We start from the raw sequence: 24,668 nt of genomic DNA on the forward strand, positions 1-24,668 counted from the left end.
ACCAATAATCTAGCCTGGCACCGCCCACCTACCTACTTCCGCTCAATTTTCATTTCACTTCAGTACTAGTTAACTAGACCATTTTGTTATTGTATAACTACCATACTGCTATCATTAGGTGGATACCATTAACAGTGCAAGTTTTCAGATCTGTTATTTATCAGTTGTTCAATGGGATAATGCCTTGTACAGGTGATCCTTAGGCTGAGAGTTCGAATCCCGATTATAGCATTATGAACAAGCTGAACATAACATTCGGCCATTGCTTTTCAGCTCACCTGAAAGCCGAGGCACGGTACTGCATTACCGTAAGTGGAACATCTTCATCAACATCTTTCCTTCATAATTATTTATCATATTTATATATCTTCCATTAGTGTGTTCTTGACTTTTAATTTTGCTCGGACCCCGTATTACTGAAACCTACATCTGCTCCTTCTCTGATGGCTTCATGCACCTCCAGGGTCCAGTAGATCTGGGAGGTGCAGAGGACCACCTGTCCTGGCCACTCCTTCACCCACTGTTGGCGCGGGGTTTCAGCATAGGCCTGCCACACACACACACACACACACACACACACACACACACACACACACACACACACACACACACACACACACACACACACACACACACACACACACACACACACACACACATTCACGTACAGACACAAACACACACACATGCACACTCACAAACACACATTTTTAACATCTCACATTACTTTAACTTAGTTAAAATAAGTTAAAATAAGTGTGAAATACTGTACATGAATTAATTCTCTAATCTACTTTATTTAAATGTTTTCTTATTACTTTATATGCATTAAACTATATTCATATCAATATGCATATTATCAATATGATCAATGTTATATACTGGTATAATGGTAAGTAAATACGTAAATAAGACGCATCAATTAAGTATTGATTGGTCAGTAGGAGAGTAACTGTTTAATGAAACAACGCCCCCTAGCTGTTTCTCAGGAGCATCTCGTTGAAGGTGGCTCCATATTATAACTGCATTGTGGATGATGCTCTTACCACCCTGGAGCGGGCCACCACGTCTCTGACGCTGCGCAGCATCATATCCTCCACCTGCAGCAGCCACTTCTCCACAGCTCCCCTGGCCTCCGAGGTGGAGATGAGCTTGATGAGCTCAATACGTTCACCTTCACTACTGTACATGGCCTGAGGGGACATGAGGAACACTTCAGAACCTGAGTGGGAGTTAGTGGGAGTAAGTGTGTGTGTATGCATTTTAGTCTCTGTGTGTTTGTGTTTCTGTGTTTCTCTGTGTGTCTGAGTGAGTCAGTGAGTGTGTGAACATGACTTGCTTGGATATCCAGATTTGGAAGGAAGTCCAGTTTGGAGATGCCTTCGAAGCACTTCTTCAAATGGGGTTGGACGCGCAGCGGGTCCTTGGTCTCTGAGAGAATCTCCAGCATTTCATCGTTGGACAGGAAGAAGAAACTAGGAAGAATGAACACAGAAGTAGTGAGGTGTTTCTCAAAGTCAATTTGTGCAAAGAAGAAGAACAAACAGGAAGAACCCTGAACAAAAAGGATGAAGCAACTACCGTGGAAAGAAAAGGCGCTTCATCTCCAAGTAGGCGTTGAGTCCCTTCATGATGGTATCCAAAAGGCCGTTGGAATCAAGGAGCCGCTCGAGCAACCCGGGCAGAGAGGTAGCTGGCAGAATCTACAAGAAAAATCATCTACATTCACACATCAAGTTATTCGGACTCCAGAGAAATACTGCTATCTTACCAAGAGCAGCCCTTTTGTGACCAGATATCCCCAGCCACCTACCTTTGGGTCCTTGACGCAGTGCCTCATGATCTCCCTCCAGTTTTTGTCCACAACCTGGAAGAGCCTCCCTTCCTCGGGCATCTGCTGCATGATGTCTTCAGAGGAGAAGATGGGCTCCAGGTAGAGCCACTGGGCCTGCACCTTCAGCCACTCGTCGATGGTATCTTGGATTCGGACCAGGCGCTCCTCCCACAGCTGGAGGACACGTCATCATCAACATGAGCCATATCAAACTGAATCAAACAAGGAGATCTTCATCGATCATCCACTGGTTTTTGGGAACATAGACTTCCTGCGGACCTTAATCTCGTCCTCAAAGGGCTTGATGAAGGGCGAGCCCCTCATGGTCTGAGTCTTGATGATCTGGTCGTCCATAATGGTCTGAATCTCATCCACGGCCGTGAGGATGGACACGCCGCTCTCCCTGTAGGGGTAGTGGTGGAAGGAGATCGAATCCCAGATCTCCACCATGGCTTGCATGGCCTTCTCCAGGGAAAACTCCTGAATAGACACACACACACACACGCACACCCACCCACCCACACACCCACCCACCCACCCACCCACCCACCCCCACACACACACACACACACACACACACACACACACACACACACACACACACACACACACACACACACACACACACACATACGCGCACACACAGTAGGTTACCTTACAGCAGTCAACTGGATATATTATTATTTGTGATAATAATTATTTAATAATCATAATTATATGGCAACATTTTTGTTCTCCATCATACTTTTATTGAAACAAAAAAGTAATCTAGTTGTAAATTACTGCAATATTACTATTTTGTTTACAGAAAGTGGTTTGATACGTAAATAAAGTCAGATTCTGGTTCTCTTACTTTGCTAGCAGAAGCGCTGATGGTCTCAAACTGTTCCAGGAAAGGAGCCAGGTTTTGCTTGAGAACTTTGCGCAGTGTGGTGCCAGAGTCTGGAGTGAGGTCATACTCCACGATCTCGGACATCTGTTGCCAGTGGCGTTCTCTGACCCCGGGGTTACACAGCATGGTCACGATAGGGATATGCGCCTGTTGAAAAGACCCACACAAACTATGAATATTTGCTATGAACAAACATGACCATGAAGCATACAGGGACATGAGTTACCTTGAACTCCTTTATTTGATCCAATACCCGAGAGCACATGAGGAGAATGGGATTCTCCTGCTTGCCCTTATCCTCCTGCTTCCGCTTTCGCTTGCCACTGTCGGCCCTTTTGTCCTGCTCTTGATTAGCCTTCTTCTGTTTCTGATGGAAGGACTTGTGCATCTTGTAGCTCTCCCTGAACAGCTCGTCCACCTCCATTTCCATGCCCTCTCCGTTGAGCTCCAGGAAGGAGCCATCCATCCACCTAGACACAATGGCGCATCATGGACCGCTGAGTGAAACTTCAACTTAAAGCATCAATAATTAAAATTGATAATTAATAATGAAAAAAAAAATACATTGACCAATCCCAAAATCCTGCAACGTGTGTTAAAAACAAACATAGATAGAAGTAGTAGAATAATTTGAATACAATAGGAACTGGAAAAATACCTCTTCTCAGAGCGCTGCCACTTCTGCACTAGTCCAAACAGCGCCTGGTATGGTTCAACGTTCTCCTTGATAGCTTCAAGTTCAGGGTAACTGGTCACTTCCCATTTGTAGAGGGCTTCCTCTTTATTGATAAACTCAATGGCTTCCTCCGCAGAGTTGAGTATTTTCTGGATCATCCTCACGTCAGACAAGTACTGTCAAAATACAAACAAAAGGCTCGATATCGTTGCACATGCGGTGCTGCAATTAATAAAATATCAATAAATACAACCTCTTTAATGATTTGAAGAGCTGTTAAAATCATTAGTATACCTGCTGGGCCATGTCCAACTCGGAGCATTCTGCAAACGCCTCCATCCTGCGTCCCACCTTCTCAAGCTCCACCATCAGCTTCTCTCTCTTGAGCAGCAGCTCCTCCTTGCCCTTGCCCTTAGCCTTCTCTACCACCTGGATGTGGGGTTAGAAGGAGGCGCCCACAATCACCATCGACGTCACCGTCACCAAAATAGATCAAGTTCAGCAAAATAAATTGAGTCTGTGTGCCAGACGTAGATTTGAGATGAGACCTCATCATTGAGTTCAAAGACAGGAAGGATGTTCTGTGGCCACAGGAAGACGGTTGAGTTCAACTCCATGTATTCCTGGTCAAACACGTGCACGTCCAGGAGATAACCCAGCCTATTGTAGGCTTCCTGCCCAAAGCCAACGTCAGACAACAACATGTTATCAATGAAGAAAATACACCAAAAACATGCTGACTGAATGATTAGTGTGTTTCAATGGGGATCGATGTGATGTCTTGAGCTTACCTTTATTTTTTCCTGTAACAGCGCGACGCCATTCGCCTTGATGTCAGTGACGTAAGTGATCATCTCTGTCATGTCTTCTGTATTCGCCGGGACGCTGAGCGCTTTCTCTCTGATGGTCTCAAACTCCTGGCAGATCCTTTGAGAAGTCAATGTAGGACAACACGCGATGGAAAGGAGCAACTTTTGTTGTCGTTGGTCCATTAGATAACACAGCAAGGGTTTACTTACTTAAGGTTTTGCTCACGGTGGTCTGTGACCAGCCTCGCCACAATGACTTCAGCAAAGGATTTAGCTTTCTTGGCGAGCCCCTGCTTCAGATCCACACAGTCCAGATGAATCATGGTGAAGTGGGCCTTTTCTGGCAGGCTGCTTATCTCCCTCGAGAGTGCAAGAAACTCCTCGACAAGCTGAAAGAAACGCACCAAGTCAGGCGTACACACAGAGAGGATTGGTCCTTGCAGAGACCGCAAATGTTGAGCGACCAATTGTGACTTCACCTCGGTGTACTCATTGAAGGTGTGCTCCTCTTCCAAGTAACTCTCCACTTTGGTCTGTGCCGCTCCGTTCACCAGCCAGTCATAGTTGGTAACTGCGGGCGTGAGGTTAAAAGTAAGTTACACATATAGAAACCATACTTCCCACAAAGAAGAAGAATTAACACATTGAAAAATAAGTCACCGTAGTTCTGGAAGTGTTTGTTGGGCTCCTCTAAGTGCAAGCACACAGCATTCTTCACAGTAGCATGACCCCAGGTGAGAACGTGATCGGACAGTTTTGCATCAACAAATGGGTTGTTGGCATTTTGTTGCCCTAAATGGATCGTCTGTACTTTCTGTGAATAGATATTGCAGGACAACGTCAATAGGTGTAAGACAAAAACAACAACACAGTTGTCTTTAGATCTGCTTCGATCATCTGACCTGCATAGTATTTGTGATGGCATTGAGAATTTCCAGGACAGCATCTTCCAGATCTTGAAAGCTGGGATACAAATCGATCTTCTCGTCATCAAAGGTCAAGTCCATATGGAATAGTGGCAGCTTGTTGGTATTACTCAGATCAAACAAGTTGACAAACGCTTCAACACTTCTCTCCAGTAAGGATTTCAACTGTGAATCAAGAAGGAAAAATATGTGTTTGTATAAGATAAGATAATGTGCAGATAAACAACTGCTAAGAGTATATTCATATTGCATGCAATAGGCCTGCGGCCCTATTCAGCTACGCACATCTCATGCAGGAGGCACATTTATTCTTAAAAATGATATTATTTATTGTTAGCTGTTGTCAGCTGTACAAAGTGCTAGCACTAGAACAGAGACACGGAAACACATACACACACAGCAAGTGAGAACATGATCTCATGGTAAATGTACTTCCATTTCGTACTAGTATTTTGATAGTAGCCTATTGTTTTTAATCTAACGTTTTCAGTTTTTTCTAATTCCTCTGCGTACCACTCGATAGCGCATCATAGTTTGAGAACCACTGATATAGATATTAGTGGGCCCCTAACACAGTATTTGAAGAGGTTCCCGAAATTCAGCCGCGGTGTAGAATTACAGCCACTACGAGCCAGTCGCACATTGAGCTTTCCCAATACGCGCCGTTTCGGTGTCTGTAGCTTTAATGCAAATGAGGAGGAGAGAGGTGGGTCAAGGAGGAGGGTGAGCGTGCGGCCCTGAGAAGCTTGCGGCCACGGTATCATGCACTCTGTTTACAGTGGATGTATCGCAATGGCGAGGCGCACAGAGCCTTTGGCCGTGTTCTGCAAATATTCTAGAACACTCTGGGTGCTCCGGTGGGAGTCCTGGAGCTCTATATCTAAATAATATCATATTATACATAGATATTTATATCATATAATATATATTATCACGACCAAACGCTGTGTGCGCCTCCAGACGATATTATGAATCTCAAACGACTGCGTCAGGTTCTCTGACGTCTCTGGTTCTTCTACGTCCACATCAATCTGAAGCATGACATGGAGGAGAAAGGGATTGTTGCCCGCGGTTGTAGCGGGCAGCGGGCAGTGGGCGGTGGGCAGTGGGGCTCCAGCAGGAGACAATCGCGGGCAACAATCCCTTTCTCCTCCATGACGCGGTTCATGTACTTCAGGGAGTCAAAGCCATAGATCCTTTCCCCAAATTCCTTCTCGACCATGGCTGAGATAACCCAGAGAACCTGACGGGTTGTGCGCCGTAGCACCAACAGCAGAACGGTTATCCAAATAGCAAAGAAGTGTACAACACTTGCGTTACAGTGTGTGTATTGACACACACACACACACACGTGGCGCTCGCACGGTCGTGGCTCATTGGGCTAAGCAGAGAAAGGGGAGGTAACATTTCCCTGTATGATGACATACAGGGAAAAATTCCAAATCAGTGCGTCTGAGCTTTGTTTTTTCAAAGACAGAGCAGGATAGCTAGTGCTTGTTTTACACCTAACGCCATTTCTAGCTACTGGGGGACCATAGTCTGGCTAGGGGAACTCATATTAAGGTTAGAAAACCTCATAAAGTGAAATTTTGCCATGGGACCTTCAATGCTACTGAAACTGCACCAACAATCCAAAAACAGATTTTGTTATATATTTTGTAATCAATGCAGAGTTTGTTATGTACAATCATTTAAAAACGGCATGTTATTTCCCATAGACATTTAACCGAGAGAACAGGAGCCTCGGAGGCAGGACTTGTTCTTCAGAGGTATATTGGACTACATGAATATAATTAGTATATCAACAAACATCCATAAAAATAACCATCATGTTCTGGAATAAAGATGCATACATTTAGCAGAGGTATGAAAAGACTAGCCCTATTTGTGTTACTTCTATGTCCCTGTTCTTGATCGGGGAAGCTCTCACCTGATTGGAGATGAGGGTGCACAAGCTGTTTGAGAAGTGCTGCAGCTTCTTGGCTCTAACGCTCTGCATCATCTCCTTGCTGTTCACTAGATGGACGACTTTTGGGAACCAGGTTTTCATGATGCGCTCCTCTGTCCTGTCACACTCCACCATCACTTGGTTCCTGAGGCTTTCACAGTCGACCGGCCCCGACGCCCTGGGACAACGACAACAGCGACAGCGCACCGCGGACAGTACATTAGTGAAAGTAACCCAAACCGCCTAAAATGTACTGTTGTACTCGTGGATAGATTTGAATACCGCAGTCATTCAGGAAATAACTCTCACTTGCAGCGTGAAAGGTCGGCCAGGAGCAGTGGAGAAAACGTTAAGTAGCCAATATCCAACACGCTCCGCATCACAGGATGAAGAACGTGTAGATTCTCTTTCATCATTTCCCGACTCCTAATGAAGCTCTCGTGCCAAGGCGTGGACAAATGGAGTAACCTAAACCAAAAATCAAACGTGTTACAACCGCAGCATATTGTCATAACATTAATGCATAGGGGACAGTGGTGCTGTGGATAGGTGGATTCACTGAGGCGCTCACTTTGGGGAGAAGTCACTCTTTTCATTTGACACCACTCCGTCCGGCTCTGGCTGCCGAAGGAAGGAGTTCACTAGAATGAAGGCGTGCATCACATGGAGGGGATGGTTAGCATCTGTCAACTTTGCAATCTAATCTGTAAAGGCTACTTTGAGTTCAAATAGAAAATGTAACATTCAACAAAATAAAACAGAATCAACCTGTGTGCTTGACCATTGCTTTGAGGAAGTCCTCCCTGACCTCCTCTAAGAGCTCCTGTACCAGCCTCTCTTGTCCCGGGCCCTGCTGGAGGGGACAGGCGATGCGAGACAGCATGGAGTCCAGACACTCCTGCTGTATGGGCACCACCTCTCTGCTCTCCACACACTTTCTCAGGAATAGGAAATTATTCTACAGGTAGAGGAGTGAAAATGGGAGAGCAGAATTGGACATGAATAGGCCCCCTGTGTCGATATTATAAATAAAATGTACAAGAGTGAACGTTCACAATTATTACCCGCTGCTTCCGACTCTCACTGTTCATCTGTAATTTAAATAGGGTCAAATGTTAATATATTTGAAAACCGTTCAGGGGACATTAACTTCTTGCAGCAAACATTAAGGGGGTAGGGAATATTTATTGGGCAACTGATTACTCACACTGGCGGGAAATTCAGGCTCTGGGGGCTGAGCGGGCTCTGAACGCCTTTCTGTGCTTTTTCGGTAGGCTTCAACGGCCCTAGAAACCCTGCATTAGAACAGAGATTACAATTAGACCCAACCACCAACCAACAAATTTAAAAAGTATAATTTCAGAAGAAATTGTGGTGTGTGTGTGTGTGTGTGTGTGTGTGTGTGTGTGTTTGTGTGTGTGTGTGTGTGTGTGTGTGTGTGTGTGTGTGTGTGTGTGCGCGTCTCTGTGTGTGTGTGTGTGTGTGTGTGTGTGTTTGTGTGTTTGATTGTGTGTGTATGTGTGTGTGAACCCACAAAGAACAGTGTCCATCAGACATCACTGTTGACCTGCGAGCCTCACAAGGCATCCACGTCATGTGTCCAATCCCTGTATGATTGTCTTTCATTGAACATTATGATACAAATGTTGGGTTCTTCACAGCTGCTAAGGTGTTCTGGGCATTTGCTTTCCTGGGTGGGTTATGCATGGTTGCTAGGTGTACTGTAAAATGACATGCTTACATTATTTCATGAAGTTGCTGTTGTTGAACCTTACTCCTCCTGTGTCTTAATATCTTTTTTCTTACTGCCATCTTTGCTTCTTCTGCTGGTGACTGTGGTGGCCCAGTAAAACCCAACTTCTGTGGGTCTTGTATTGGCGGAAGCACTGGACACTTTCTCATGTTTTCTATTGGCGGGTTCATCTCCCTAAAGAACATATGATATGCAGCAAAACATAATCTTCGATCATTAAAAGAAGGGATAATTCGGAGAAGCTCTTTCGTGTGATACTAAAGTAACTTACTTTATTAACTAGCTCAGCTGTACTGCATGGGTCAGCGTAGTCCTTTCTTTCTGATGTTAACTCACCGCTACTTTAGGGCACATCTTTGTCAGAGTTACAGCTATATCGTAACGTCGAGGAGAGAACGTAAACAATGTTGTTGTCATGGAAACGAACAATAAAGCTGGCGCGGATGGGAAACATGTTGCTCTTGTTCTTATTTCAATGAAAATTAATAGGCCAATATTGCAGTTATTGCCCTCAAGGCATTTCTTAAGCTATCATTAAAAAGCCTTGATGATTTGGCGATATTTTTGTAAAGACATTTGAGATATTGTCACGTAATATATCTCCTGGGTATATAACACAAAAATACAACAAGGGTGAATTTGCAATAAAGTGTAAGCCTACAAAAGTTCTGACATGGTTGAATCACTAGTGGCCTTTAGAATACTCATAGTAACTATTATAATGCATCCATGGGAATGACACCTTGCGTTTGTTTTCTTTACTCGTTGATTGGTCTAACATATTGCAACGTCACCAGGACCTGGGTTCAACGTCATTGTATTTGTATCCAATCGACGAGGGCGAAACGAAATCTCATCTTTGTCCTTCGAACATAACGCGAGGTCTCCGCGCGATTACCCTGCTAGGAGCTAGCTACTGCTGTGGAGTAGTGGCATAATCCAGGTAATGGATTTAAAATAACAATAGTGTTAAGAATGTTTTCAACCCGTTGGAACAATATTAGCGAAGCATTATTTAATAACGTATCGTTCTATCACGTAGAGTTAAACAGATGGCTAGACAACGAGTAGCATGTTCTTAGTTAGGACTGGTGTGTGGACGATGCTTAGGCTTCAATGTTGTGTTTTCATCCAAGGCCCTATTTTTGGCGTCGAATTTCCGGTGTGTTTCTGATGATGTACCCAATGTCCGGTGTGAGAGATTTCATTTTTGATTTGTCCAAGCATTTCCGAAGCAAAGCTATGTGGTCAACGACATGAGTTATGCTACCACCACTCGTTTCCGATGCTTAAAGTCAACCATTTCAAATCAATTAAAAAATGCGTACATAACCAAGGCTCTTGAGGAGCTCTTTATTATGGTGCGTTTGGGGGCGTTCCTCAGAGTTGTGTACAAACACAAATACACCATACACACAGAGATACGTTGGTCTTAAACTTGAATTTGACGTAAATAATTCAGTTGCATCAAATTCATGCACATGCAATTGTAATAAACGTAACCTAACCTGTCTCTGGCAAGCGTTATTGAGTTGTTCCTTGAAACATGAGAATCAATATGTTGAATACGTTATTGCTACAGAAAAAAAGGGGCCGTTTTGGCCGTTATTATTGAAACCCGTTTTCCATTCCAATTGTCTTCTTGTGAGTCAAACTTGTGAAGTCATTGTTAGTGCTTGTTGAATTTCATGTTCTAACCAGCACACCAACAACCTCCCTATCCAAAGGTTAAATCATGAGTTATACTGAAAAACCAGAAGACATATCGAGGGAAGAATGGATGGAAAAACTCAACAATGTCCACATTCAGAGAGCCGACATGAACAGACTCATCATGAACTATCTGGTCACAGGTACAGTGGAAAGATGCATTTATTTCCAAAAATGTATTTGAAAGTCAGATTCTAAATGCTGTTTATTAATGTGTTCTTCATGTCAAGTAACAACTATCTCACTTTGGTTTTACTTCAATAGAGGGCTTCAAGGAGGCGGCCGAAAAATTTCGTATGGAGTCTGGAATAGAACCTAGCGTAGACCTTGATTCACTAGATGAAAGAATTAAAATAAGAGAGATGCTCTTGAAGGGACAGATTCAGGAAGCTATTGCACTCATCAACAGCTTGCATCCAGAACTGCTTGATACCAACCGTTACCTTTACTTTCACCTACAGGTAAATGTATATTTTATTTCTTGTTGTAAAACATGTTGGCTTGTCTTAATAGACCAGAATGCCAGCTGGGAAATGTGGATTGTCTTCAGTTTATGTATCTCAATTTCATCTAACGTGGTTTTATATTTTGTCGTTATCATTTATTCTGCATCTGCAGCAACAGCACTTGATCGAGTTGATTCGTTCGAGGGAGACGGAGGCTGCCCTTGAATTCGCCCAGTCTCAGCTGGCAGAGCAGGGCGAGGAGAGTCGAGAGTGCCTGACCGAGATGGAGAGAACGCTAGCCCTGCTGGCGTTTGACAACCCCGAGGACTCCCCCTTTGGAGATTTGCTGAACATGATGCAGAGACAGAAGGTGAAACAAAAGCTCCTGTTACAGCCCCAGTGCCGCTTGTTTGGGATGAGTCATTCAACAGTCAGATGTTGATATTTTGTGTCCAAATGTTCAACTGTAATTTCCTTCCTAGGTATGGAGTGAAGTAAATCAGTCAGTCCTTGACTATGAGAACAGAGAATCAACACCTAAGCTGGCTAAACTCCTAAAACTACTGCTTTGGGCACAGAATGAACTTGATCAGAAGAAAGTGAAGTACCCCAAAATGACAGACCTCAGCAAGGGAACCATCGAGGATCCAAAATGAGGACTTGAAGGGAAACCACCAGCTATATCGTTGGTACAAAATGGACACATTTCATTATTCTATTTATACCACAACAAAGTGACTCATGCAGTACAGACTTTTTTTCTTTTTGTAAAGGTTGCTTTTGCAATATTTTAATAACATGCAATGTGCAAACTGGATTGTCTGTATTTTAAATACTTTAAACATTGTCTACATATAAAAAAAAAAAACCTTTGACTACAAATGTTTGTTCATATGTATATGATAAAGTTAAGTAGGGTCCTTTGGTTTCTTCTTTCAGATACAAATTTTTTTTTTGTGAATTTGCAAGGGATATTGCATAGCATGAAGTAAAAATAAGCCTAAATTAGGCATTTGGTTCTGAATGCAACCCGATACAATATGAATGAGATTTTATTGGATTTGGCTGATTGTTCACTGGCTCAAATTAACACATTTCTTTGAAAGACAAATGTTTTTGCTTGTAAATAGCATTCAATCCAAGATATGTTCCAGTGTGGTGTAGTAGGATAAAGTGATTCGACAGTGTAAATTAAATATACTGTGCCATCCCTTGAAACACTATACCATCTAACGTATGGTACTACTAACCAGTTAAAAGGCATGGGCAAAGGCAAACTACCTCGGATGCATCAGCCCTTACAATGCCCGGCCGAACATGACTTCATGTTAAATAAGAGTTACAAAACAAAGTGCAGGCTCTGGCATGGGCAAGGTTTATCCGAAGAATCTTTACATTTATAGAGTAAGTAGCCCTTTAAAACTTTGATGTGCTTTGCTGGTATTATTTTACAATAAACGTTTTTTTTCAACTGGTCTGGGGCCATGTGACGTGAATAATATTTGAATATGTAGCCGATATTATTAATCGTTATTATTTTTTCCATTGATATTTACGGAGCCCAAAGCCCACATGATATAGCTACGGTCAGGTGAATGCAGGGTGTTGCATAAGGACATCGGATCATTCTCCCTTCCCGGGGCACAGAGACCATCTTAAACTTCCTAGTAGGTACTGCGCAGCATCTCTTTTCCTACAGTGGACAAAAACAGCAGCAGCATCATCTCAGCATGGGACACTCGCATCATGAATGTCATTGTCATCCACCAAGGACGAGGGGAGAGGAAGTCTCGGGAGGTATTTAGTGAACCACAATAACGATGCACGCTCCCTGTGTGAACAGATAGCGTCCAACCGAGTAACTCCACACAGTCCCGGCGGTCTGTATTGCAGCGTCATGATGAAGAGGCGCCTAGGCTTGAAGCGGCTTTCTGATGTTCTTAACGATGGACCGAGCGGAGCAGAAAATACTCTTTAAAGGCTTGTTTCCGAGGCGACATTGGGGGGAGAAACACGTCTGCCCCAGTCCTGAACCCTATCGACGGCTAGAAGAACTGCGGCTTGAGTAGAAATCTGACACGTGGATTACTCTTCGAAAAACAGACTCTCCTCTGTGACTCGGTGTTCAGCCCGTGACTTCCTGATTTGCATCAATGTAACGTAAGGCATGGATGAGAAAAGCTTTGAAAAGCAAATATGTGTCTGATCGCACGCTGAACGAGTTTGTTTACGTGTACTTTTTCTTTATTTCCAAAAGAGAACGATCGAAAGAAAAAGATCCAAAGGGGACTGGTGATACGTCGCGTTGAATGGCAATTATTCAAAAACACGGAAAGAACTCTTGTCCACAACTGGTCTGCAATAAGGAAACCCATCCACATGACAAGAGCGGGGTCTCTGGAAGTCAGAAGAAGTGGCCCGAACAGAATGCCCATTGGTCAAGGTAGCTTTCGACATATTTAGGAAATAACTTGAATGTTTCAGCCCAGCGAAGCTTCTATTCACATGGCTGTTATCGTTTACTTTGTACTACAATGTTCTTACTTGGATTATCCAGATGTGAATAGTAGGGGTTTTGGCGTTCCTAGACTTTATTGTAACATTAAAAAAAACGTAGTGTTGTAAAAACGGTGACGTGGTGTGTTACTTTGACTCATTTCCTCTTTTGACTCATATGAGGCATTTCAACTTTATAGCAAGTGGTTATAAATTAAAAATCAACCTCGGTTTGAAAAAAAACTAACCATCAATTACAAATCAATTGGTAGTTAAAATGTAAATCGACCTCTGACATCCTCTGTAGACCCCTGGCGCGGACATGGACCGTTGTCCTGCTGTTTGGGACGTGCCTGCTGTACTGTGCCCGTGTGGCAATGCCCATCTGCTCCGTCAGCATGGCACAACAGTTCAACTGGACCAAGAGGGAGTCAGGCATGGTGCTGGGCAGTTTCTTCTGGGGCTACTGCTTTACACAAGTCCTCGGGGGATATGTTAGCGACAGGTAAGTCACCATTTAGGCAAATGGGATGAAGGTTGAGTATTTGTTGATTCAGTTTCCCAATGTACACACGAGGGAATGCTATATGCAAAAAGTCAGGAATGGCACACAGATGAGCAGACCTTCCTGCTGTGCTTCTTCACACAGGGTTGGAGGGGAGAAGGTCCTACTCCTGTCTGCCGCAGCCTGGGGGGCTATGACCGCCTTCACACCGGTGCTGGCCCACTTCTGTTCTCAGCCCATCTTCTCCATGACCCTGGCTCGTTTCCTCATGGGACTGCTTCAAGGTGCCACGGCTTGTCTCGTCTTCTCCACTCTAGACATGACAGAAACACGGTCATAACTGACCTATACTTACAGACAGTTTTTTTTATCCCTGGAACAAAAAAACACACAAAACTAAACCTAAAGCAACAACAAAAGAAAGGCCTTAGGCTAAGGATTCCTGCATGTTTGTTTATTTGTTTTGGGGGTTATGGCAGAAACCATCAAGGCTGTATTTTAGTCATTGACCTTTTCATTCACATAAATAACTCTTTCCTAAATGATACAGTTTCTTAACGCATTGTATGGTTATTTCCAATGCATATCCAGGGGTACATTATCCTTCTCTGGCAAGCTTGTGCTCTCAGAAGGTAGTGGAAAGTGAGCGAGGTTTTCTGATGAGCACCGTGGGCAGTGGCTCCTACTTGGGGTGAGTGGTTGCTCCTTGTTTAAAGGCTGTGTTGCAGGGTTTATTTTCCAACGAATTTGGGCAATTTGCTTGTTGGTATTTAAAATGTAAACTGTTATTTATTGTATTTAATGTTATTATGTATCACAAACGGAATGTAATACGAAAAAGTAGGTACTGTTTTAGCAGTTTGCTATTGTGCTACATATTGGTGGTGGTTAGTGAGGTCCCCCCTTCACTTTAGGCGTCTTTGAGTGTTATTAATTATTATTATTCTTCATGTTTAACCTCTGTTTTCCTTTTATTCCTAGTCTGTTTTACATAGTTTTGAATGATGACTATATGCTCTGTAAGGTGACCTTGGGTGTCTTGAAAGGCGCCTCTAAATTAAATGTATTATTATTATTATTATTCTCATTTCCCCCAGAATGCATTTATCTGACGTCACGTTGGGGAGACACGGACCAAAGCCGGTGTCACACTAAATTTGTACCGGCTGCCAAATTTGCGTGACAAGTGTCACCCCAACCTGTGACACAGATTTAGTGTGACAGAGCCCGCAAATCCTGTTCGCGTATGCAAATTAGCCATGTGCGCCTAAAGACGTAATGTTGAGAAGTCATACTAAAAACGGATAGCAAGCGAAAGCCGAACCAGACTGTATCAATCACATACTTTAGATCCATTCTAACTTATGGTAAGATCGAGGCTTGTCTTTAAATCTTTGCAGTTACTGAATGTTGACGATAAAACGGATTGTTTTGCATAAGATGTGTGCGTGCAACTGCATGGTTATGAAGGCCTTGTGGTTAGTTGTGGTCTTGGTGAAGCAGCCTAGCCTTGGAGTTGGATAAGTTGGAGTGATTGTGTAGTACGGGCGTGCGAGAGTGAGAGAGAGCACAGTGACCCGCCGTGGTGATGTTTGGCTTGTTGTGGGCTGTCTGTAAGCATCCGCCGGGTTGGACGGTGTGCTTTGTGTAGGCCCTATGTGTTCAATGCACATCTGTCTGGTCGTATTTGCGGTAGATTGATGGTTAAATAATGTCTCACCACGATCGGTTAACCTTTACTTGCAGGCACTCATTTGCAAGTGCGCTGATTGCTGTCCGATAGGCTAAGTTAGCCCATAGCTAGCATTATGCCTTCTATTTCTAGATCTTCTGACTAAGTTTACCGGTACTTGCAACATAATCGCTGTCACAAGATATAAAGAAAACGTTGACTTTCACTCGGTGTCATTCACTGACGGTAAAAATAAATAAAAGGGTCGTTATTGTATGCACTGCTGTTCATTGACTAGCTCCGAGCTCGTTACTGCGTTGCTAAATGATAGCAACTCTCCACTCATTCTCCTCTGACCATGCATTAAATTGGCTTTGACCGCCATCAGTTCTCGGCAATTCCTCATTCGCCCTCTCACGTCTGACAGGTTCGAAATGATACTTCTGTGGGCCATCATACTTGTTATTTGTAAGGGTTATTATTATTTTTTTTTATTTTTTGGCTGAGGCTACCTGCTTCCACCTCCTCTCCCCAACGTGACGTCATCGCCGAAAGGCGTTAGAAAACACCCGTTACTGCCCAGAACGACCAAAACTGGACTTTAACACGATTTTGGAGACATTTTATAAATGATACACATGTTTTGAGTGCTTTATGTACCCATAATCAAAACTTCCGGGTAACCTGCACGTAGGCCTTTAAAGGGCGTGCACATTGCAAGTACACCTCCAGATGAATGATTCAGTACGGGAAGCTTGTCAGCATTGGATAATGTTAGAAAGTAAAGGTTTTTTGTCATTGTATAGTAATTAATAATGCAATCTTGGGATTCTATTGAGATATTCTGCAGTTTCTATAGATGTAGTCTAATAATGTAATAATTGATAAAACATAGAACATTGGTTGTGGGGAGGGGGGTTGAATTGAGAATGCAGCAGACCAGTAGGTGTGGGAATTAGGCCCAGGTGATAAAGCTGAGAACGCAGTTGTAGTTTGAGAAAATATCTTTCCATATATACTTTAATACGATTATCAATTTATTCTTCTCTTCTCCAGCACGTTGATCATTGGAGGGGCGGGCTCTCTGATGCTGGACGTGTATGGCTGGGAGAGTGTGTTCTACCTGACAGGCCTCCTCTCTGTCCTATGGGCATACTGCATGTGGAAGTGTCTACTTAAAGGGGAAGGTGACTATATTGCATTTCTTGCAATCACTTTTACTTCACTGCCATTGTTGGCATGGGCTGTTTTGTGGAGTATTTCTGTGTTAATTCGTCTCCATTGTTGTTTGTTTGTTTTCAGGTCCGATTATCACACTGGAGTCCCTTGGAAGTGGTGGATCTCAGTCCAAACTGACCAAGAGACACTGGCTGCGCCTCTTCAAACAACCGGCTGTGTGGTTTGTTAAATATTAAACTATAGTGTGTGTGTGTGTGTGTGTGTGTGTGTGTGTGTGTGTGTGTGTGTGTGTGTGTGTGTGTGTGTGTGTGTGTGTGTGTGTGTGTGTGTGTGTGTGTGTGTGTGTTATGACGTACATTTCAGCCCATATGCAAGTGTTTCTGAACACCCTTTCACAACACATTAAATTCAAGATCGAATCACTCTAGTTAAAGGGCCCTTATTTACAACCAGGTGTGAGCGGGATTAGCCATTACAAACCATTTTTTCGTGCACTGTGACATAGTGACATCCTAAGTGGAAGTTCACCTAGATGTTTGATGGATAGATAGGCCTACCAGTTGGTACATTCCACTGGGTAGGCTGGTAGACAGATCTATCCATAATAAATCTGGGTGGATACTCCCACTTGTGATGTCACAGGGCAGGCAGATTTGGAAATGCCTTTTAGGCTCCGTCCACACAGCCGAAACGGGCGAAAACGCTGTAGTAAATATTCAAGGGGCTAGTTCTCCACAGAAAAAAGTGGAGCGCATCAAGCCTGCGTGCATACAGCCTGCATTCAGTCACGAGGAGATTCAACCTTTTAAATTGAGCAGAAACACGTTTTAATTTGCAGTTAGTAATTACATTTATCAAGGGGCTGTATTTAAAGCTACAAAAATGATACAAATAAAAAAAAAATAAAAAAAACGGACACAACTCTGACATCGCCCAGCTGGTGCGGGGCTAATCACGTCAAAGTTTGTGTTTAAGGCGTCCACATGAATCTCAACACGGAACCGCATAGGACCGGATAGATTTGAAATCACCCTCGGACGTGGTTTCAGAAATGTCCGGTTTCAGGCACCGGATTCGCCGGCTCCGTCTGGACGGTCGGCCGAAACGCACAAGACTTATGCGGTTTCACCAAAAATTCGTCTCCGTGTGGACAAGGCCATAATAGCTAATCCCAGTCCCCCCTGGTGGTAAAATAGGCGCCCTATAAGTGTTCCTTTCTTAATAAACTCTTTGTCTCTGCCCACCTCATTAGTGCGGTGATTGTTGCTCACCTCTGCACAGCGAGCACCTTCTTCACTCTGTTGTCGTGGCTTCCGACTTTCTTTAAGGACACGTTCCCTGATGCAAAGGTAATGGTTTCCCCCTCCACAAGCCACCCCTATAAATAAATTACAATCTCGACTCCCACTCACTAAAAATCCAATTTACATATATCCTATACTTGTTTCTCAAATGTCCAATGTTTAAATTATTTATACTTTACATACTATGCAGCTAACATGAAACATATTACACAGGGAAAATTGTGTGAGAACATACAATATAGACGTGTACATAATGCAACAATATAATGTCATATAACATGTATATCATTTATTGTATTTACTTGGATTGGAATAAAAAATCCCATATGACGTGTTTGTGTTTTTCCATCAGGGATGGGTGTTCAATGTCATTCCATGGTTGGTGGCCATTCCCTCTTCTCTCCTCAGCGGATGTCTCTCTGACCACCTCATCTGTAAAGGTAAAATAGTGGCGCAATGGTAGACCTGCAATATGTCACTTTTCCACTGCAGCTATTTACACTATCTGAAGGGTAAAGTTTCTCAAGAATAATCATCCAGCCATATAGCTACAACACAAACCACTAGAAGATGCTTATGGGAAGACATACATAGTGCAGGTTATAGCGATAGTCCCTTTAAGCATGTGCACATGCTAACATGCATATATAATGACAATACATTGTCTGTTTTACTAATCCTAACAGGTTTCGATACAGCCTCTGTGAGGAAGTTAATGCAGGTGAGATGACCTCTGTATTCCTCAAATGATATCGCCCATCAGTGGGGTCCCAGAATAATTTGTGTATTAACAGTACAGTTGTTAGCAAATAGGGCTGGTTAAAACCCTCTTTCTTTTGATCAGCAACAAAATATATCAATGTCTCCTACTTATGTCAAGGTTTTCACTGGACCATCTAGAGCAGGGATGGGCAACTGGCGGCCCGCATCCTCACTCAGTCAGGCCCGCACATAATAAAAAAATTTTAAAAAAAAATAATAAAAAAATAATAATTGATCGAGTTACAGAAAACTCGGTCAAGAAAGATGAGAAGAATTCATAGAATTCGAAGGCAAACCCATGCGTCTAGTTTGCTTAGAAGCGATATCAGTCATTAAAGATATCCACTTAAGTCGCCACTACAACTACTACAACTGCTTGTTGGGTTTGAGTTCATTGAGTTGTTGCACTTAATGTTGGGCCACTGTTTTTCAGTTTTTTGACTTCATTGAATGATGATGTATGTGAGCCCTTTGCACTGATAAAAATACTGACCATTCATGTGGCTGTTTGAGCATGGAAAACATGAAATTCATGTATGTTGGTTCAATTAACATACCGTACATAGGTTATGATTCTGTATGATTTTTTAGGTAGTGGCCATCCCCAAAATGCACCAGAATACAGGAAATCATATCTACCAAATTCAAAATTGTGTAGCTTCTCTCAGCTCACCTTTAGTTGAAGTGTGCAGTCATGTGGCCCTCCGATGGTTATGATGAAAAATGTGGCTCTCTTTATCATGAAAGTTGCCCATCCCTGATCTAGAGTTAGATCCATGAGTAAGCTGGAGTATGGCCTACCGCACTACTTATACAAGATGGATGGATCTTTGATTCACCTGTGTCTCTGTCTCTGTCTGTGTATGTGTGTGTGTTTTAGTTTTTTTCCATGGGCGTTACCAGTGTGTTTACCATTCTGCTTTGTGGAACATCCACCTTTCCCTGGGCGGTTGCTTTTGTGTCAATCACCATGGGCCTCACAACCTTTAGCCACAGGTAACTCTACAACACCTACACACACCCACGGACACAGATTTGCTTAGTGTATTTGTCGTTTCTTCCTTGAATGCAGCCATCCTGTGTGCGTGCGTGTGTGTGTGTGTGAATATAGGCACTTCATAAGCCTGCGTTCTCTTCCAGTCAGATCATATAATCCAGATAACATCTTCTTAATGCTCAGTATGAATATATCTGGATACGTCAATGCAAAAATCCCACGTTATCGCACGCAATCGTGCTCTCGTCTACATTGTGGTGGCTAGTGTTGTTTGAGAACAGGGAGTGTTTTTATGATGTATAATCTATTCTAATTTTTTTCACATTGTTCCCTTGTTTGATCTGCTGTGATGAGACAACATGTGACGTGATCTTTCCTTCTCTCTCAGCGGGGTGTCTGTGAATGTCCAGGATCTGGCCCCTTCCTGTGCTGGATCCTTGTTTGGTATGGTGAAAACAAAATTATGGAATAATGTTGTTGTTTTTTGGAAGATTGAAAATGAGTCACTACATAATGCATTATACACTTGACATAATTTATGATGTTTCATTTTTACAAATTCTGAAAAGGTCTTTGTTCAATTTGATATGCTTTTGAAGTGAAAATGTGTCCTTTCTGTTCTCCAGGTGTAATGAATACGTGTGGAGCTTTCTCAGGTGAGGCAGACTGGAATCGAATCGTTGTTCGCAGAGTTGACCCTTTTTGTTTGGCCTTTCATTAACTATCGAGCGTAATATATGGCTTGAGTTGTCTGAAGTTAAACTTTGGCCTGTGTATTTCCTGTCTGTCAAGTTGCTGTCTATGTGCCATGCATAAATGATTACGGAATCCTTTTGGAATTTGTGTCAAATGAATAATAGAAAAAAAATGAAAATGACAGCCAGATGTCGTGTGTGTGTGTGTGTGTGTGTGTGTGTGTGTGTGTGTGTGTGTGTGTGTGTGTGTGTGTGTGTGTGTGTGTGTGTGTGTGTGTGTGTGTGTGTGTGTGTGTGTGTGTGTGTGTGTGTCTCAACAGGGGTCCTGATGGTGTACCTCTCTGGGTACCTGATCGAGTCGACGGGCTCCTGGGCGTCTGTGTTCTTCCTCATCACGGTGGTCAACCTCTTCGGCCTCTTCACCTTCCTGGCCTTCGCCGAGGCGCGACGCGTGGACATCGACTCGGCCAAGCAGCGCTACAACCACATCCACATCTGATCCCCCAGAGACCACGGGGGGAACCTTCAACAGGAACCTGAGGAAGGAGATGAGGGACAGGGTGCCATTGGACCTGGACTCAGAAACTGGTCGGATTGTAATGTGTTATCCGTGTAACCGGAGGTATGTTGTATTGCTGAAATTCTAATGGCGAGAGAATCCTGGGGTGTTACGTTGCGTGTTTGAATCATTTCGGCTGAAAACACATCCAGATGTTACTGTCTAGTCACATGTGTGATGGTTCAAGACTAGATACTTAGTCTTTTTGAAACAATGGACACAGGAATGTGGGAAGCGCAGTTGGGCTACAAAGGACACAGATTTAAGTTTACTGAAAGAAAGCCTTTTTGTTGGACCTTTGTTAACATTTGGGCATATGTTACTGTTGTAATTTCATTGCATTTATTTATCCCACCACCACCACCACCAACCCCACCACCACACCCCTCCGTCACACCTCTGTTTTTTGGTGTTTGTCTGAACAAGGTTGGTCTCCATGACAACGTGATGGTGATGGACATGTCTCGTGAGGACTCTGACAGATGTCACAGACCAAGAGGGTTTTTCCTATACCCTGAGGGTAGTGAACCCCATCTGGGTATTTTTTGCGTGTGTGTGCGGCAAGGCTCTCCCACCTGTGGACTTTGTATCAGTAAGTGACAAGCCCCCCCCCCCCCCCCCCCCCCGACCATCCTCCTCTCCTCAAAAAAACCAGTCGGAGTGACATCTCATTACCGAGTGACTAATTACCCGGCAGCCATTAAAACGTCCTGTACAACTTGCCCCTCTGTTGTGCCCATTGCCATGGTTACAAGCTCATCATCTTGTCATTCACTTTGGATCTGGGAGGCTGTGGTGGGGCGGTTCTCTTTGTTGTTACTGGGCTTTTACTCAAAACGTTTCCCAATGTCTAGATTCATATTTTTTTTGCATACAATTTAAGACCAAAGGATATTATTGTCATTCGATTTGCATGAAAGACGAATACCTCATGTTATAATCATTTTGGATATATATATATATATATATATATATATATATATATATATATATATATATATATATATATATGTGTGTATCTGTATGCCTTACTGTTTTCGCTGCTAAAAAGTCTTGACAATTTAGAAATATGATCTATTGTTGGGCTTAGTTTGCTTCAACGGTCAAGGATGAAAGTTTAATGCAATATGATTCTATATTTTAATAAACCTCCCTCTGTAATTATGAATGTTGTTTTTCCTTACGTCTATGTTGACCCTTCATTAATTTATGCGTTGTAAAGTACTAAACAGATTTCCACTGTTTCTTGCCAATTTGCAAGCTAATTAGCCATATTTCATTAGTGGTAACATAATCAGTGGTAAAATACTACTTATTTAATACTGGCAAGATCATAAGTGCATTTGTCACTTTGCTCCCAAAACGTTGGCAAAGTTTATTAGTTTATTGATATTACTACGTAAGAGTCTAATTTTATTCTAATCTAATCAATATTATGGTTTTCTGTCCCCTTAATGTACACCTAAAGTCTATTTACCTGAATGTTTATCCATAGAAGCATTAAGAGTTACTTTTAGTGATCATTGCACATAACGTGCACCTGCTTGGGTTTGCTGTTACATTAGTCAGTTAACACCTTTTCAAACCAAATACCCTTTGTTTTTTCCCCTAAAAAAACAAGGGGTTCTAAATACAGCAATGCAATATTTAGAATGTCCTCTATTCATCGCCGTTTGCAAGAATTACGTAGGATAGGTTGCAACATTCACCTCTGTCATAATAGAGCTTGTTCTATATTAATTATGATATTGTGTTCAACTTATAAATAAATGTATTTTATCAACTGCGCTGAGCTCTTCCATCTCTGCCTTTACCTTTTAATTGTTGTCGATGCATGTCATTCCCTTCAGCGCCACAAAGGGGCAGTACAGTATAAATCATTCTGCATTACTTACCACGGCAAAGGGCCAATAATCGCAAATGTTGGATATGGACAATTTAGGCACATTGTTTTTCTTTCCTTGTGATCTACTCTAACTACTCTTACTATAACACTCTTATTTTTTATCAAACCCAACCTTACGTTATAATGAAATTAGCACTTTGTTTGAACAGGTAAAGCTTTTCTGAAGATTTGTCCCCATGCTGTTGCGTTTCAGCTGTTGTGGATCAGCTGTTGGGGGGAAGGATGGGGTGGGGTTGGGGGGGAGGGCGAATTCTGGAGTAAGTCTGTCCCTTTCACACCAGTAGCCCATTTCAGGCCCGTATCCCCGGTCCAGGCAGAGAAGGACTTATGGGGAGGCACCATATGGCAGGATGCTGTGTGCCATGTTGGCTATCTGGCACTGCCCACGTGTGAATGGCCAGACGCTAGTCAACCCAGCCCACTCTCTCTCCTGGGACTGAATGGCACAGGTTACCATAGAAACGGGTGGCTTGTAGCTGCCGTGGTGATGAAAAGAAAGGGAGGGGTCAGACAAGTGTTTGAAACTCACAAGTCTTGTAAAAGTCGTCGCTTGAAGTGTTTTTTTTTTTTTTTTTGCCACATATACATCGTTTTTTTCTTTCTTTTTTTGCCGCTGCTCTTCCCTCTTTTTTAATTTAACTAAAATCTGCCAGGCCTCTTCGAAATGTCACTTTTACGAGTATCGTTCGTTGATAAGGATATGATGCGATAAAAACCACACAGACATAATCATGATGAGTGGTCCACTATTTAATTAAGAGAGATGATACACTGAAAGGACGGAGTCAAAGAGAAGGGGAGGTGACCCCCCCTCCCCCCCACATCCCTCACACCCCCCTCACCCCTCCCCCCCAACCTTTTGGATGAGTCGGGGCTAGCAGAGTAACGCAGGGTCCATCAGTGAGGCAGATATACATGTAAATGAAATGGCCCTATTAATTAGTAATTAACATCAAGTTAATGACATTTCTTCTGTGTGTTGCCGCCTCATTCTACGTCCTGCCAGTGTGGTGGAGGGGCCGGTGAGCTCCCTGGTCCCAGGGCCCCTGATACGAATGCTAATTACTGCAATGCTAAAGGAAGAGCTGCTATATAGGGGGATAACTAATGATATAAAGGGCAATTTTAAGACTGTCTATTGTGAGATGGATTAATCACTTTGTCGTAATGGATCAGGAGGCCTTTATAAGTCTGAATTTAGGGCCATTGGCAGGTTTTATGTGCTAATTGCGTTGCGCCTGTTATAACCCGATGTTGGTTCGTCCCTCGTGACTCCCCGCTTATTTTTATATATTTTAAAATATTCTCCGTTCTATGTTTTTGGGGTGGAAATGTAGCATATTTGGGTCCATGGTCGGTGTGATTAATTCATAATTCTGCGCCACTCTCTCGTTCGTCCTTCTGATCGGGGTTCAGGGTCCTCAAAGTGGATGTAAATTCTCATCTGTTTTTACGTCCCCTTCTGTGCTTAAATCAGCTCAATGCCAGTGGTAATTTGTACAAGTTGACTGCAGTCACGGACACTCTCTGTGTGAAGGCAGATGAAACATGAAGTTCATACTCTGAACACAGCAGGGTTCCTGTAGGAATCATAACCCA

The 24,668-nt window shown here is 43.0% G+C and overlaps 3 protein-coding genes across 6 annotated transcripts in view; 2 read left to right on the forward strand and 1 right to left on the reverse strand.

Moving 5' to 3' along the window:
* Window positions 1-10,117, reverse strand: part of dnah12 (dynein, axonemal, heavy chain 12) — a 29,898-nt gene extending 19,781 nt beyond the window's left edge. Inside the window, exons 1-24 of one of the 2 annotated variants that reach the window (XM_056589756.1) lie at window positions 9,110-10,117; window positions 8,827-9,012; window positions 8,293-8,380; window positions 8,150-8,176; window positions 7,854-8,043; window positions 7,657-7,726; window positions 7,395-7,553; window positions 7,068-7,263; window positions 5,114-5,302; window positions 4,872-5,025; window positions 4,691-4,782; window positions 4,422-4,600; window positions 4,194-4,329; window positions 3,951-4,076; window positions 3,697-3,831; window positions 3,385-3,578; window positions 2,953-3,196; window positions 2,688-2,873; window positions 2,114-2,314; window positions 1,814-2,008; window positions 1,582-1,703; window positions 1,340-1,475; window positions 1,047-1,193; window positions 428-547 (exon numbers count right to left, since the gene is read on the reverse strand). In XM_056589756.1, coding sequence (XP_056445731.1) covers window positions 428-547; window positions 1,047-1,193; window positions 1,340-1,475; window positions 1,582-1,703; window positions 1,814-2,008; window positions 2,114-2,314; window positions 2,688-2,873; window positions 2,953-3,196; window positions 3,385-3,578; window positions 3,697-3,831; window positions 3,951-4,076; window positions 4,194-4,329; window positions 4,422-4,600; window positions 4,691-4,782; window positions 4,872-5,025; window positions 5,114-5,302; window positions 7,068-7,263; window positions 7,395-7,553; window positions 7,657-7,726; window positions 7,854-8,043; window positions 8,150-8,176; window positions 8,293-8,380; window positions 8,827-9,008 — 3,468 coding nt within the window. In that variant the 5' untranslated portion in view covers window positions 9,009-9,012; window positions 9,110-10,117. Of the gene's footprint in view, window positions 1-427; window positions 548-1,046; window positions 1,194-1,339; window positions 1,476-1,581; window positions 1,704-1,813; window positions 2,009-2,113; window positions 2,315-2,687; window positions 2,874-2,952; window positions 3,197-3,384; window positions 3,579-3,696; window positions 3,832-3,950; window positions 4,077-4,193; window positions 4,330-4,421; window positions 4,601-4,690; window positions 4,783-4,871; window positions 5,026-5,113; window positions 5,303-7,067; window positions 7,264-7,394; window positions 7,554-7,656; window positions 7,727-7,853; window positions 8,044-8,149; window positions 8,177-8,292; window positions 8,381-8,826; window positions 9,084-9,109 lie in introns of those variants that run through there. The other variant, XM_056589750.1, reaches the window with a different exon arrangement.
* On the forward strand, window positions 9,675-12,457 carry LOC130382178 (glucose-induced degradation protein 8-B homolog). Its single transcript, XM_056589789.1, has 5 exons — window positions 9,675-9,781; window positions 10,566-10,691; window positions 10,813-11,009; window positions 11,167-11,364; window positions 11,477-12,457. The coding sequence occupies exons 2-5, from the start codon at window positions 10,574-10,576 to the stop codon at window positions 11,648-11,650; spliced, it is 687 nt and encodes a 228-aa protein (XP_056445764.1). The 5' UTR covers window positions 9,675-9,781; window positions 10,566-10,573; the 3' UTR covers window positions 11,651-12,457.
* A 589-nt stretch (window positions 12,458-13,046) lies between these two features.
* slc17a9b (solute carrier family 17 member 9b) lies at window positions 13,047-21,783 on the forward strand. Of its 3 annotated transcripts, none has more exons than XM_056589772.1 (14): window positions 13,047-13,154; window positions 13,252-13,437; window positions 13,798-13,995; window positions 14,140-14,279; window positions 14,587-14,686; window positions 16,724-16,854; window positions 16,970-17,066; window positions 18,099-18,195; window positions 18,503-18,590; window positions 18,837-18,871; window positions 19,793-19,908; window positions 20,298-20,353; window positions 20,536-20,565; window positions 20,925-21,783. In XM_056589772.1, the coding sequence occupies exons 2-14, from the start codon at window positions 13,304-13,306 to the stop codon at window positions 21,101-21,103; spliced, it is 1,401 nt and encodes a 466-aa protein (XP_056445747.1). In that variant the 5' UTR covers window positions 13,047-13,154; window positions 13,252-13,303; the 3' UTR covers window positions 21,104-21,783. The 3 variants fall into 3 exon arrangements, with proteins under 3 accessions (XP_056445747.1, XP_056445753.1, XP_056445739.1); XM_056589778.1 differs by having other exon boundaries at window positions 13,074-13,149; XM_056589764.1 differs by having other exon boundaries at window positions 13,101-13,437.
* The last annotated feature ends 2,885 nt before the right edge of the window (window positions 21,784-24,668 follow it).

The sequence above is a fragment of the Gadus chalcogrammus genome, chromosome 1 (assembly GCF_026213295.1).
Source record: "Gadus chalcogrammus isolate NIFS_2021 chromosome 1, NIFS_Gcha_1.0, whole genome shotgun sequence".
Taxonomy (NCBI): domain Eukaryota; kingdom Metazoa; phylum Chordata; class Actinopteri; order Gadiformes; family Gadidae; genus Gadus; species Gadus chalcogrammus.